Source organism: Macaca nemestrina, chromosome X (genome assembly GCF_043159975.1).
Source record: "Macaca nemestrina isolate mMacNem1 chromosome X, mMacNem.hap1, whole genome shotgun sequence".
NCBI classification, from domain to species: Eukaryota; Metazoa; Chordata; class Mammalia; order Primates; family Cercopithecidae; genus Macaca; species Macaca nemestrina.
This window is the reverse complement of record NC_092145.1, coordinates 32,249,601-32,263,778: the sequence shown is the minus strand read 5'-3', so window position 1 is coordinate 32,263,778 and position 14,178 is coordinate 32,249,601. Positions and strand designations below refer to the sequence as shown.

Below are 14,178 nucleotides of genomic sequence, written 5' to 3'. Positions count from 1 at the left end.
TTTTAAAAAATAATAAACCCAATATATGCTAACATAAATCATATACTTTTATGAAAAATAACTATTTTTCTAAAACAATCAAAAGAATAGTGAGAAGAATGGCACTGTCTATATTTCTGTAAATCTCTTTAATATCCAGCATAATATAGAGAATGGGATTCTCATTTCTACTTCAATCAATCTATTATAATTTCACCCATCATATGGCCTCCAGGAAACTCCACTGTATATCAAGAAGGAATAATAGTGAGAAGGCACTTAGTATTATTATAAAAATAGTTTTAACCTCACAGATCTTTTGATGAAAGGGGTTCAGGGATCCTCCGGGGGTTCCTGGACCACACTTTGAGAACAACTGCTCTAAACTGACATGCCACACTTTTATGAATGCAATTCACTTAAGGGTTGATAAATTTCTTTTGAAACTAGGATCTCTAGGGGCAGTGAAATCTCCCTATTAGACCTTAGTGTGAGTACCTAAGGAACAGAAACTGCTCTGTTCCTAAGATCTGGTGAGCAGCAGTACTGAAGAAAATGAATGACGTAATTTGAAGAACATATTACCTGGAGGGAGGGCAGGACCGGGTAAGGGCTTAGTTAGGTAGCAGTATGAGGACACTGGGCCCTTTGCAATAAGAAAAGAGGAAGCACAGAAAGGAGGAAGAATTTGTTTTGTAGTTTCTCCTGTGGTCCTGATGAGCCCAGTCACTCATATGCCATTGGAAAGCATCTTCCCCTATATCCTGAGCTAATTGCTACGTTGCTGAGCCTGGTGCCAGTGCCTGGCTTAAGGCATAGCATTGCAGAAGAAGTGGTAGTGATGAGACAACAACAGGGGAGAGGAAGAGCGAGAAGAGCATCAGACGGTGGAGAATAGGGGAGAAGGCAGCGCCAACACTAAACTCAGGGCCATCGATGGCCTGTCTGTCATTTGAAAGCCTGGCTTAACTTTCACTGCCAATAATATCTTAAAGAGGCTCAAAATTTAATCTGAGTATATTTTTGTTGTTTTGCATTCCAAACAATTGGTTAGCATTTGAGAAACCCGGGGTTCCGAGCATTGGATGAAGGAACTTGTTTAGAGTATAAAAGGATCTGAATTTCTTGGCGAGATACAAAATCCAAATATTCTGGCTGCCAGGCCCTAGGCTAACCAAGAAAGTTAACTCCCTGACACTAAAGATTTATACTTATTCAAACTGCAAGTACTCTGAAATTGCATTATTTTTAAATGACTATATCTTTCTCAGAATATCTGAAGATAAGGTGGCCCCTCTGTTTTAAACAGCAAATGGGGGAAGAAAGGAAATAAGTTTGGGGACTTTGTATGATAGAGACCAGATCTCTGTGACTATAGCAAGTCTTATTAGTGACTGGATATGTTAGTGGGTTCAACTTATCCAAAATAGGCTAAGAAATTTTTACGGCATGTTCACAGTTCCATAAATTTTTCTGCTTCCCTCTTTTTAAGTTAGTGACACTCAGACCAACATGCACTAATATTTGGCAATATTGCTCCCATGAATGTGAACACATATTTTATTGCCTCAGAATTATGCCACCCTCTCTACATGGTGCATTTTTTATCCAAAGTCATTAAAGTTTCTTCATTTAAAATCTAATAGCTCTAGAAAGAAGTCAGGATAAAGGTCATTATTCCCATTTTATAGCTGAAGACATTTATAAGGGAGAAAATCTTTATCCTAGAACCAGTAGGGTTTCAGGCACTTGCCCAGTGGCTCTGAATGCAGTCCTTATATTTTTAAGCAGTAAAGGACTAAGGAGCAGTGGCCTGGCCTCCTGGGGATATGTATTAGCCTCTTAGTTGAGGAAGTCTTATCTTACTAGAACAATTAAACTATTTCTCTACAGCATTACCCAATAGTGGCAGAGTCATTTTGCTGGTTTAGGTCCTGCCATATTAATAATCTATTTTGAAACAATCTGGTTTGCCCTCTGGTGATCTAAGTTGACCACAGACATATGGCCATATCAGAGGAACAGCCAATCAGTAACTCAAAAACAATTTGTAGACCAGTTTTTACATTGTTGAAAACACTCCCCTTATCCAAAACAGAGGTCCACAATATACCTTTAATACTAAGACTAGTATGTCCAAAAGAATTTAGACTACGTGTTTGTGGAGTAAGGACACATATGTAGTACAGTTCTTTCTGAGATCATTTTCAGCTGGGCAACAGACTTGTGTGATAAAGGACAATTAATTAGAAGGCATGTTATTTATGTAGAATCTATTTTCAATTCTGTTCGGATTTATCCATTTGTCTCGGTCCACAATATGGAAACACTTCCCCTTCTGGGTCTGTCCTTTTCCCGACTCCTCCATAAAATTTGCTTTCTGTCTGGAAGTACAACAAGACACCCAGTTAGATCAAACTTAACACACCTCCTTCACAAAGCTACTGCAAGCTGCCGCCGACGATTGTCACCCGAGGGGAGACCCTCCTCACCACACACAGCCTATCTGAGGAGTGCCTTTTTTTCTATCCTCATTATTTAACAGTGTGTGCCGATTACTCAAAGCGATATGGGCAGGCCCTGGTAAATATAGCGTTGCTGTAGTGTTAACTTTTTATAAGGTAATGCTCAGGTTGCCTGCAGTGTCTAAAATTACTCTGTGGCCAGGGCCCCCTGCTTTATCGCTTTCTATAGTTTTAAAGTAGTTTGAAGCTTGAATAACATAAAATAACATAATATAATGTTATTTATGTTATTTCCCACGTGAAGAACGCCTGTAAACCTTGCAGTATTGAAACTCAGTGAACAAGGCATCTTAGACAAGCTGAAAAACAAATGGTGGTACGATAAGGGGGAATGTGGAGCCAAGGACTCCGGGAGTAAGGTCAGTCGCTGAAGGTCTTTTTGTACTGATTAGCAATCACATTTTGACCCACTGTTTATTTTCTATCCTAAAACGGCTTTCCTTCCCAACACACACTCCCTGACACAGTGGGACCCCTTTTATAACAACAGCGCTAAAGGGATAAGACAAATGCCAGCCTCAGAGGCCTGCCATGTGACATCAATTGTTGACTCTATAGAACTGTTATTATGATTAGGAAACTCAGTCTGGTCTATTGCATTTCCAAAGTTATAAAATAATAAGCTGTGTTATAAGGGGGTTTTACTGTATTTCACATTTCAAAAGTTCAAAGAGAAAATATAACAACAATAACAACAACAACCAAAAAAAAAAAAAAGATTTATTTGTGACAGTACTTTTTCTTAACCTCTTACAGTGTCAGAGACTTTGTAGTTATAAATGCATTTGGTTATTAATATATTATGTTGATCCCATCTGAAAACAGTCAAACGAATAAATAACAAAGACTGGTCTCTGTAAGCAGAATGATTAGCCTCCTGCCAGCTGCTGTTGTATTGAGTTCAGCATTAATTTGGATCTCGAATCTCATTAAGTCTGTCACACTTCTCTCTTCCAAAGGTGTCATTTGAATCTCTGTACGTAATACTTTTAAAATTTAGTCGCATGCTCCTTAAGGGTTTACATTGTCAGGATAACATCACATTGATAAGCATGAAACACTCTTCCCCGCCTCCTTCCTGCCCCCCTTCGCTCCCCTAAGAAAGTTCTTTTTAGTTTCAATTTTTGCCTTTCCTTTTTTTGGACTAATATTGTGGTATCAGTTAATTCATTTCATGAAATGCCACTCATTTTCCCCGTGCAATGAACCATTTTGCTACTGGTTTTCTACATCCCACATCAGGGAATTCTATAACTCTTGTGAAACTTAAATAATACATGAAACATGAAACTATTCTTCTTGTCACAGCTGACATGGGCTATGTCAAAGGACCTCCCCCCCACCCCACCGTTAAATATCACATACGTATAAAAATCTAATGGCAGAGGAAGGGTTACCAGAAATTGATCTATTTCCCAATGGACTGTGGAACATCCTTGCAGATAGCCTCACCAGCCTCCTTAAAGAGATAATCCAATATTTCATATGTGACAGAAATTATTACTCCTTGTCTAGCTGTCATTCATCCTAAAAGAGTGACTATTTGCAAGGTTGTTGTGAATATGAGGCATTCCCACACCCTGTTTCTGAATGCAATTCAATTTCAATTGGACCTTTTATTAAGGTAAACAAGTACAGGACTGGCTTCTATGAAAATAGGATCAGAAGGACATGGTCATATTGTCTTTACTTTTAATTATTTAAATGATACCAAGACCAGCTGAACCAGAGTGTTGAGTGTCAGCAATGGCCATCATCTGTTCACTGTGTTGTCACTTAAATAAGATGCTCAAAATTCACTGGCTTAACAATTTGGGTATTCCATTCAATTACATTCAGCAGCAAAATGGTTACATTCCCTCTAAAAAGACTACAAAATGCTATTTTATTTTATTTCTTTTTCAAAGAAAGACTCCTGGCCCTTGGTGTGTCCTACCTCAAGGTAGGGCTCAAGACACCAACTTTTTTTCTTTCCATTTTTCAGCAGTTCAGTTTTTGCTTTTTCATACAGGCAGATAGCTTAGTCAGATTTGCAGTTTGACCTGAAAGTCACTGACCGGCTTCCTCAACTTTTCCCCCTTGTTACAAAGAAAGCAAATAAGTGTCATTTTTAAAAATTATTCTCTACATTCCCTGGAGTAAAAGTTAAAAATGAGCTGGATTTTTTAAAAAAATCATCAGCCTCCTGGAAAAGCTTTCTGATTTGTATGGAGCCAATCTAGGACCCAGTGGATCCTCCTGACACTTTCCTTAAACTCTCAGGAAAATGGAACGGAGCCAATTCTTTGTGCTGTGCCCTTGTTCCAGCAACACAAAGACTTGCTGCCCTGATTTTAACTAGGATGAGGATTTAGCAGCCAATCTCCAAAGGGAGCATTTTCTCAGTCACTGGGGGAAAGAGGAGAATTAACCCTTTTTAAGCAAACCCTTGCAAAATAACTCCTCAGATAAGAATAGCAGGAACCTCTAATACTATCATGTTGTATCTTAAAGACTAGTTGTTCACAAAGTTTGTCACAGGGAGAGCAAGGGAGAAAGGGGTGTTGCGGGGCAGAGAGGGGAAAGAGTGCTTCAAGTTCCCAAATGAAAAGAGTATTACATTTATAGAGATTATGTCACAGCTCAACTCTGGCAAATGGTGTTTATCCAGGCTGGCAGAGGAATAAATTATGCTTGTGTTTACTCTTTTGTTCCCATAGCCAGTGCTGTTTTATTAATTGTTGAACATCATTTTGAGGCACTAAGGGATGTAAGGAGTCAAGGTGAAAGGAAATTTAGGTGAGGATCAAGACTGTCAACAGAGGCACAATCTACCATCTTGCTGGTCATTGCAAAACATTAGCCAGTTGCCAGAATTGAGTCATAACACTTACATCAATGTTTAGTTATTTTACAATTTAGAACTACCCTATACTGTTGTAATATATTATAATGTTCCATTGCCTTTGTTTTCTCCAAGATCTAATCACGTTGTTCATTTCTCTTAGGACAAGACCAGCGCTCTGAGCCTGAGCAATGTGGCAGGCGTTTTCTATATACTTGTCGGAGGTCTGGGGCTGGCCATGATGGTGGCTTTGATAGAATTCTGTTACAAATCACGGGCAGAGTCCAAACGCATGAAACTCACAAAGAACACCCAAAACTTTAAGCCTGCTCCTGCCACCAACACTCAGAATTATGCTACATACAGAGAAGGCTACAACGTGTATGGAACAGAGAGTGTTAAGATCTAGGGGTACGGTTAAGGTCTAGTAAACTAATCAGCTTTACATTACTGTATGTCAATCTCTTTTTTTCTTTTTTTTTTTCTTTTTTTTTAGTTTGGTTTATTGTTTAAACCATTGTCTCTTTGCAACCATTTGATTCTTTGAAAACAATGGTTGTGCTTTCTTGTCAGGCAGTGGTGCTTTTCTAATAGAATGGTTGTAATTAAATTGTGGTCTGTGACCCAAAAGGAAAAACAATTCTCCAGAGCATCATTGTTCAATAGAAAACATATGCAAGCCACATATATGAGCCACGTGTGCAATTTTAAATGTTCTAGTAGTCACATGTTAAAAAGTAAAACAAGTGAAATTAATTTTAATGATATATTTTATTTAACCCAATATATCCAAAATATGATCATTTCAACATGTTATCAATAGAAAAAAAATGAGAAATGTTACATTCTTCATGCTAATTTTGGAAATCTGGGGTATATTTTATACTTATGGTACATCTCGACTTATACTAGTTACATATCAAATGTGCAGTAGTCACACATGGCCAGTGGTTATTTTATTGGACAGTGCATCTGTAGAGAAAGCAGCTGCTCTGGAACAGATATTAAAATTAGGGGCAGGGCACAGTGGCTCACGCCTGTAATCCCAGCACTTTGGGTGGCCGAGGCGGGCAGATCACGCGGTCAGGAGATCAAGACCATCCTGGCTAACACGGTGAAACCCCGTCTCTACTAAAAATACAAAAACTTAGCCGGGCGTAGTGGCGGGCGCCTGTAGTCCCAGCTTCTCGAGGGTGGCTGAGGCAGGAGAATGGCGTGAACTCGGGAGGCGGAGCTTGCAGTGAGCGGAGATCGTGCCACTGCACTCCAGCCTGGGCGACAGTGAGAGACTCCGTCTCAAAAAAAAAAAAAAAGTTTAGGTACACAGGTGAGACACTGCCACCTCAAGTAATACAGCGCTTCCATAGGGAGAGGTAGTTCTTTTAAGTAAACAGTGTATAAGTCTGAGAAAATTTTCTTAAGCTTTGAGTTCTTTTGTTGTCCCTTCCTTGGAACTGGTGCACAGGTAAGTGTCTATCAAAGGACAGTCTAGGCTCCCTGCTGCTAGCCAAGCCCTAATTCATACTTCAATGAAGCTGAGTGTTGCCACCTTGACTCTGGCAACTACAAACACCACCAATAATTCAGACATGTTCAAATGCAAGCTTGAATTTGAATAATGTCTCTATTCTGGACGTGTTCAAAAGAATATAGTCTTGTACTTTAAAGTGCATCTGTCATCACTAAAATGCCTGTCTGAAGTGGAACAGAACAATAAGCAACTTCAAACCCCTTATTTTAGGCAATTTTGACCTCATGAGTAAATGTCAATATGCTGGGATTTCTACAAGTGCATTTGTGGTTTTTTGTTGTTGTTGTTTTGTTTTGGGGGATTTTGGGGGTGTTTTGTTTTGTTTTTGAGGCAGAATTTTGCTCTATCGCCCAGGCTGGAGTGCAGTGGTGTGATCTCGGCTCATTGCAACCTCCGCATCCCGGGTTCAAGCAATTCTCCCGCCTCAGCCTCCCAAATAGCTGGGATTACAGGCATGCGCTACTATGCCCGGCTAATTTTTTTGTATTTTTAGTAGAGACAGAGTTTCACCATGTTGGCCAGGCTGGTCTCCAACTCTTGACTTCAAGTGATCTGCCCACATCAGCCTCCCAAAGTGCTGGGATTACAGGCGTGAGCCACCATGCCCGGCTGCATTTGTGTTTTGGCCTTCTTATAGTTCACATTGCGGACTTACATTTAGCCAATTTTAAAATAATATTTCATTCAAATAAATCATTTGTCTTGGTCATGGAAAACATCATTTTGTCCAATGAAGTTGCTGGTTGTTCTTTCTTCCTGCCTTTTGCCACAACATATTCAGCACACTGCACCAATCCGCTGACAGTGTTCCCATTGCATTGGTGGATGTACAATACATGGATTCATCTGTAATTGCATTGTTTGCATGCAAGCATTTAATGTTTCAATGTGCTTAAAATGTTTCACTCTTGAGTAGGTGCTATAGGCCCATTACAATTTGGGGCATACATTTTTATAGGATAATATCAATACATTATTCATAATCCATTTTCAAAGTGATCCACTTTCTTTCTGTAGCCAACACATAGACATGCTTGCTAGACATGAGCAATTTGAATCTAACTTAATTATCCCAAATTTTGAGGCGGTAGCATCCAAATAAATAATACACCTTAAATTTGTGTAGCAGTCATCAAAGTGCTCTCATATCTATTGGCTCATTTGAGATAAGATGGATCAGACAGTTATCAGTAAGACCCAGCCCATGAAGTGAATTACTCAAGGCAACACAGTTAGGTAGTGGCAGTTCTGGGACTAGAACCCAGCCTTTCTTCTGCCTATAGCCATATCTTTGCTAAACCATGCTACTTCTAACCACCCATGGCCTGATGTCCTCCAGGAAACTTGAAATCCTAATGGGATCCTGTCAAATGGAGAGCAGATCTTGAGTTTCTGTTCCACTTTTCCACAAAAAACGTCTTGAGGAACTTCACCAAGCCTCCATATGCCCCATTCCTTATGCACTCCACACAAGATTGAATATTCAATCACTCCTACTTTCCCCAGAAAGAATCTTTCTGAGGATTATATCAAGGCTCAGGGTGACATGACCTCCAGACTTTTTTTATCAACTATTCCACCTGAGAATTTATGTCCCTACTACCCAATTACTACAGCCTCAGACTCTTGTTAAAGCCCCAGAGCAGTATTCATGAAACATTAGTGTGCATGTGACTCATGTGGGAACCTTATAAAAATATAGATCCTGATCCAGCAGGTCTGGGATGGGGCCTGAGGATCTACATTTCTCACAAACTCCCAGGTCATGCAGATGCTGCTGGTCCCAGGAGTAGAAAGATTCTAGAGGAAATAATATCAAAGAATGTAACTTAATAAAAGAAAGGAAGGAAGAAAAGAGGGAAGAAGAGAAAGAGTGATAGAGATACAGGAAGAAAGAGGAAGAAAGGAAGGTGGGAAGGAAGGAAGGGTGGAGGGAGGGGAAAAAAGAAAGGGAAGGAAGGAAGGAGGGAGGGAGGGAAAGGAGGGAGGGAGGGAGGAAATCAAAGGAAATGAAAGGAAAGAAACTGTGTCAGCAAACCTTTGTTAGGACATAATGTTGCCATCCAAAAGTAGAGGCCTGGAACATCAAACCTGAGGGGAAAATCTCAGAAACTAATATGCCACAACTTCTGGCTTTCCTTTACTCATCTGAGTTGATTCACTTTTGTGAAGCAAAATTCAGGCTAATTGAGGCAACAGTCACATTTTAATAGACTCCAATGCCAATGTGGTTACAACCCAATTACCTAGCACCTTGGCAACCATCTCCAGGGTGAAAGAAGGCTTAGGAAGAGCATCTGCAAACAAATCTGTCCTCCAAGCCTGTACAGTCTCCAGACAAGAAGCAAAAGCCTCATACAATGCCAGGAAAACCTCACTTGTGTTAGTCAAGAGGCATAAAGCAAGCTGCTTTGAAACTTCTCTGTTGTCCTCAGCCAATTTGGTGATGTGACATTAGGGGAATGTTGGTTTAGTGAAGAGTGAGATCTTCACCCATTCATCTTTTATTTCTCAAGAAGATCTGGAATATCTCCTGGTGACTTCTAATTTGTTACCTAGTTATTAGGCTTCCAGTTATCTGAGTTGGCCTAAATCTGTCAGGGTCTATCCAGGGGCACCGACATCAAGAGGTACCCTGAGATTTTACTTCTATTACTAATTATCAGAGCCCACCTTGGGGGTTTATAGTACCAGTAATTGTTCAGGAAAAATGACTCAGGGCAAATCACCTGCAAAAATATGATCTAGTGAAATCTGGTTAATAAAAGGGCATCCTTGAAAGATGAAGGAGTTGTTTCTCATTTTCTATGGGTGATAGTCACATCAGGATTACTGGACTTATTGTGGGAACATGTGCCTCGGTCTCAGACCATGTTTAGCTCCCACTAGGGAGAAGAAAGCCTCTCGACTACCTGGTGCCTGTCTGGGTTACTGACCAGCCACTGGAAGTGTATCCTCCCAAGCATGCCTTGGCAGGTGACTGCCCATCAAGTGCTCCAGATTCATTGCACCCTAGGGTTGACTGTGCTAATTGTTTTAGGAAATTATTTCTAATTTCCTAATTGCAGTTCAGAACTACTTCTGGCTTCTTTGGTTTCTTCAAAAATATTTTTGAAATCTCTGTCCTTTACAAGACTTCAAGATGCCTGAAGTTAGGGGAAAAGATTTTCATTTTTCCTGCAGGAGTTTTCTGTTTAGTCATCCTAAAAATATTAGCTTTGTTGATGCAGCCCATTTTCAAAGTGATCCACTTTCCTTCGGAAGCCTATGCATAGGCTTGCTTACTGGAGATATTTTTCTGCTTAAAAGAATTCACTTTATGTTAAATAGAAAGAAAAAGCATTCTGGATAACCAAGGTGATGATGTTCTTTCCCCCAAGGGACTTTTACCTCAGTGATAATAGTTCATTTGACCCCCATTTGAAAGCAGGAAACAGAGGCACTGAGAGGTTGGGATCCTTTCCCAAAGTCATGCCGCTAGTTAGTGATGTCCCATGCCCACTGGGGAGACAGGAGGAGACTTTGATCTTTCTGCCAGATATGAAACTTCTCCAAGCTTCTGCGATAGATATGACTTAGGACTTAGGGGTAACAAGGAAGAGGTTTGTCTACTTTCATGTTAGTCTTATTCTACCCTCCTTGGATGCTTTTGGCCTTCAGGTACATATTGGAAATTCTTCTTACAGATACTTTTACTCCAGGGCCAGTGGCAGATCATAATTATGTCATTCTTTTGGGATAAAATTCAGTGTTAGATTAGAAGAAAAAGAAGTGTTTGATTAGTGTAGAATGAAAGGATAAAGAGAGGGATGTAAACTTGAAGAGGAGGTAAGAAAGTGTCCTACAGTATTCAGAGTCAGGGGCAAATGAATCCCTTGCACTAGTTAGTACCTCCAAAAAGAAGACATGATCAGCATTTCAATCAGGCCTATATGTCAGGGCAAAGACCTCATTGATGCCAAGTCCCCTTCATAGGTATCACTGCTCTGGCCTCTTCCTGGAATCTGCTGTCTCTTTAAAGTCCCAGTGCTATTTTCAGACTTTAATAACTAAGGTTGTAGGTATTCAGAGAAACAATTGCTCACCTTTCTAGCAATAAGCAAAATATTTTCTTCTCACAGTTAAAATGGATTTCAATTCAGTAAGCCATAGAACACTGTTTACCCTCTGTCCTGGGTGAACAATTCTTTGTCACAGGTTCTGCAATCAGAATACACTCTTTTAGTCCTCGTGAATATCTGTATTAAAATGCCATGGAAACTTTCTGGTATACCTACATCATAAGTGATTAAAACCTTGAATTAAACTGCATGCAACACCTGCATATTCCTTAGTACAATACATATAGTAGAGAATGTAACCAGACCTGTCACCTAAAGCCAGTCAAATAAATGAGGTGCAACCCCAGAAATGCCAATTTCAGAAAACAGCCATAGTTTTGTCCAAGATAGACTGAGCCATTATAAACTTCTCAATTCCTAATAGGAGGCCCCTTCAATTTTAAATATCCCCTTGCCTTTGCAGATCCCTTCCCACTGGAGGCATGTGATGAGAGGAAATCACCGAAAACGTGGCTGCTTCAAGGATCCTGAGCCAGATTTCACTCTCCTTGGTGTCGGGCATGACACGAATATTGCTGATGGTGCAATGACCTTTCAATAGGAAAAACTGATTTTTTTTTCCTTCAGTGCCTTATGGAACACTCTGAGACTCGCGACAATGCAAACCATCATTGAAATCTTTTCTTTGCTTGAAAAAAATAATTAAAATAAAAACCAACAAAAAATGGACATGCAAGATTCCAGTATGCGAAAAAAAAAATCTTATTAAGTCAATCCAACAAAAGCCATTCTTTGATACCACTGCAGAGTATACAAACACCATGTTCTTTAATACATACACACACACACACACACACACACACACACAAATTTAAATTCCAATTCAGCAAAGAGGCCCATCTAAGCTAAAAGAATTAATTCTTCCTGATTAAAAAGAAAAAATCTGTCTCCCAGTGTTTGGGAAGACGGACTGGCATTTCTTCTAGGATCTGCTGACCAGATGTTTTTGGTATTTCCTGTTGGTGGTGATGTTCTGTGCACCCTATTTCCTTTCAATGTTGCTGAAATGTGTATATCTTTAGAATGTAAATGCAACACTTAAGAAAATTCAAACACTTTGGAAAAGGGACTAAACAGTGACTTCTCTGTGTTCTCGAAATGGTTTTGTGAAAACACTTTGATAACTTCCCACTCAATGAAGAGATTTACAGAGCTTTCGAAATTGACTTTGTGTGTAGCAAGGGACGGGGCACTATCAGGATACCTCTTGGTGCTTTCCTAAAGTGGATCCCGGGGTTTTCCAAGGAGCCTGGAATTTCAGCTCACAGATCTGTTTTTCTTGCTTCAGTGTGCATTTTAAGTCAATAGAGCTGAGTATCTAGCATTGAGGTGAGGGAAATGCTGCCTATACTCCCAGATGTGTTTAGAGTATCTCAGAAACAACACTGTGTTTAGCTCGGCTTTCTCTGCTAAGTATGCCTTTCAAGTGTACACCACGGAGACAGGACTGCGTTGCAAGGCGGGATAGCAGGTTCAGACCACAGTTCTCAGTCTGACTTTACTCTTGCTAGGTCTGTCCTACTAGCTGTTGCCTGCTACCGCCCATGGCTCTCCATCGGACTGCATGTGTCCTTTTCTAGTTTGCAAAGACTAAAATGCATTCCCAAACCTACTGCTAAACTGAGGGCCTCAGCATCATTTCCAGATCTTTGCTTGGAGCAGTCTCTCTATTGACTCTCTCAGATCACTCCACTGCTCCATGGGCTATCAAGTAACTAACTGCATACCTGCCGTTGGCATCATCAGAACAGTCCGAAGAAATAGTCTCCACTCACTAATTACCTCCTATATAACGACGTATGCTTCCTGTAGTTCAGTAGTTTGCTCTCATCAGTAACGTGCATTGGGAAGTTTCCAGACTGCAAAAACTAGGAGCTCGCATTCATTTCCCAAGTGTGACCCTTAGATGCTTAGTTGACTCACTGCATATTTGCTCTTGTCTTCAGAAAAGAAAGGAAGAAGTATCGTTCCAACGAAATGTTTCCAGAAAAGTGTAATATAAACTTTCATTCCAAAAATGGTGTCATAAGCAAACAACTCACTTGTCAAATTTCAAATGGTATTGAACAAAAAAAGAAAGCTGTTGTGTTTTTGTTTTGTTTTGTTTTCATGAAACTGTGATTTTCAACTTATGAATGCTATAATGTCCCAGCGCGGGAAGCTCACGCTGTGTGAACACGAAGTTGTATAAAACAAACCAACCAACCTACACACAAACGTTTTCATAGGCACTGTATAAAGAAAAATGTATGTTTATTAACTCAAATCAGTTTTTCAGAGAGGAAACTTCACTGAGATGAAGAGGCGGGTAAATTGGTTTGTTATTTTTTTAAAAACTTGCATGTTTAAAAAAACTGTTGATTGCTTCAAATTTCTGCTACTAACTTCAAGCTATGGGAGTTTGGCAGTAGTCACTTGAGGATTTTTTTTCCAATTCTTTTCTTTTTGTTGTTAAAGCTATACTTCAGTGAACAGAAAAATTGCCAAGCAAACTAATGGCTATAAAAGGGTAAATTGCATGTGTGGGCATAAATTACAGAGCCTCATTGCCATGAGGTATTGTACAAAGTTTTAATACATTTTGTAAATAAAATTGTAAAGAAAGAATTCTGTTTCTGTGCTATGGCTAGATGTTTAAAATTTACTTGGATGCAGATGCCAAGAAGTTACTCACTAACTGACTTCTGCTAGAAGCTTTGCCAGTGATGTAACAGTCACTTTACTCATGATTTTCACAAAAGATTACTCCTCTCCCCACCCCAACTGCAATTGTAGTCAGGTGCAGACCCCTAGCTTAAGCAAAACTATACATCCAAGACCTTAGATTAGTTTAACTTTAGGATCTTCCATTCCCATTCTGTCTCCTCCACCCTTTGGGACTCCTTTCCAGAGGCCTGTCTTGGCTCTAAACTTGGTCTTCAATTCTCCCATCTCCACAACTGACCTCCCACAGAACTGCCTAAATTCAGGAGTATTGACCTTCAAAAACACTTCCAATTACTTTCCTATGCCATCATAACATATATGTCCTAGTACTCTTAATTGTTTAGCTAAGTTTTGTGCTGCTGCTTCAATGACCAATAATAATTCCTAACTGGAAATCGTTTCTTCCACCAAGGATCACTAATCTAGAGTGGGAGAAGAAATAACGAATTTAGGACTACACTGATTTTAGAATAGTTCTGACAGAGAAATGAA

General features: G+C 39.8%; 1 protein-coding gene across 6 annotated transcripts in view; it reads left to right on the top strand.

Annotated features, from left to right (window-relative positions):
* Nucleotides 1-13,587, top strand: part of LOC105468430 (glutamate ionotropic receptor AMPA type subunit 3) — a 322,135-nt gene extending 308,548 nt beyond the window's left edge. For 2 of the 6 annotated variants that reach the window (XM_011718569.3, XM_011718568.3), the window contains exons 15-17: nucleotides 2,749-2,863; nucleotides 5,492-5,739; nucleotides 11,384-11,559. In XM_011718569.3, coding sequence (XP_011716871.1) covers nucleotides 2,749-2,863; nucleotides 5,492-5,737 — 361 coding nt within the window. In that variant the 3' untranslated portion in view covers nucleotides 5,738-5,739; nucleotides 11,384-11,559. Of the gene's footprint in view, nucleotides 1-2,748; nucleotides 2,864-5,491; nucleotides 5,751-11,383 lie in introns of those variants that run through there. The other 4 variants (XM_011718567.2, XM_011718572.2, XR_011618481.1 and 1 more) reach the window with 4 other exon arrangements.
* Nucleotides 13,588-14,178: the final 591 nt, after the last annotated feature.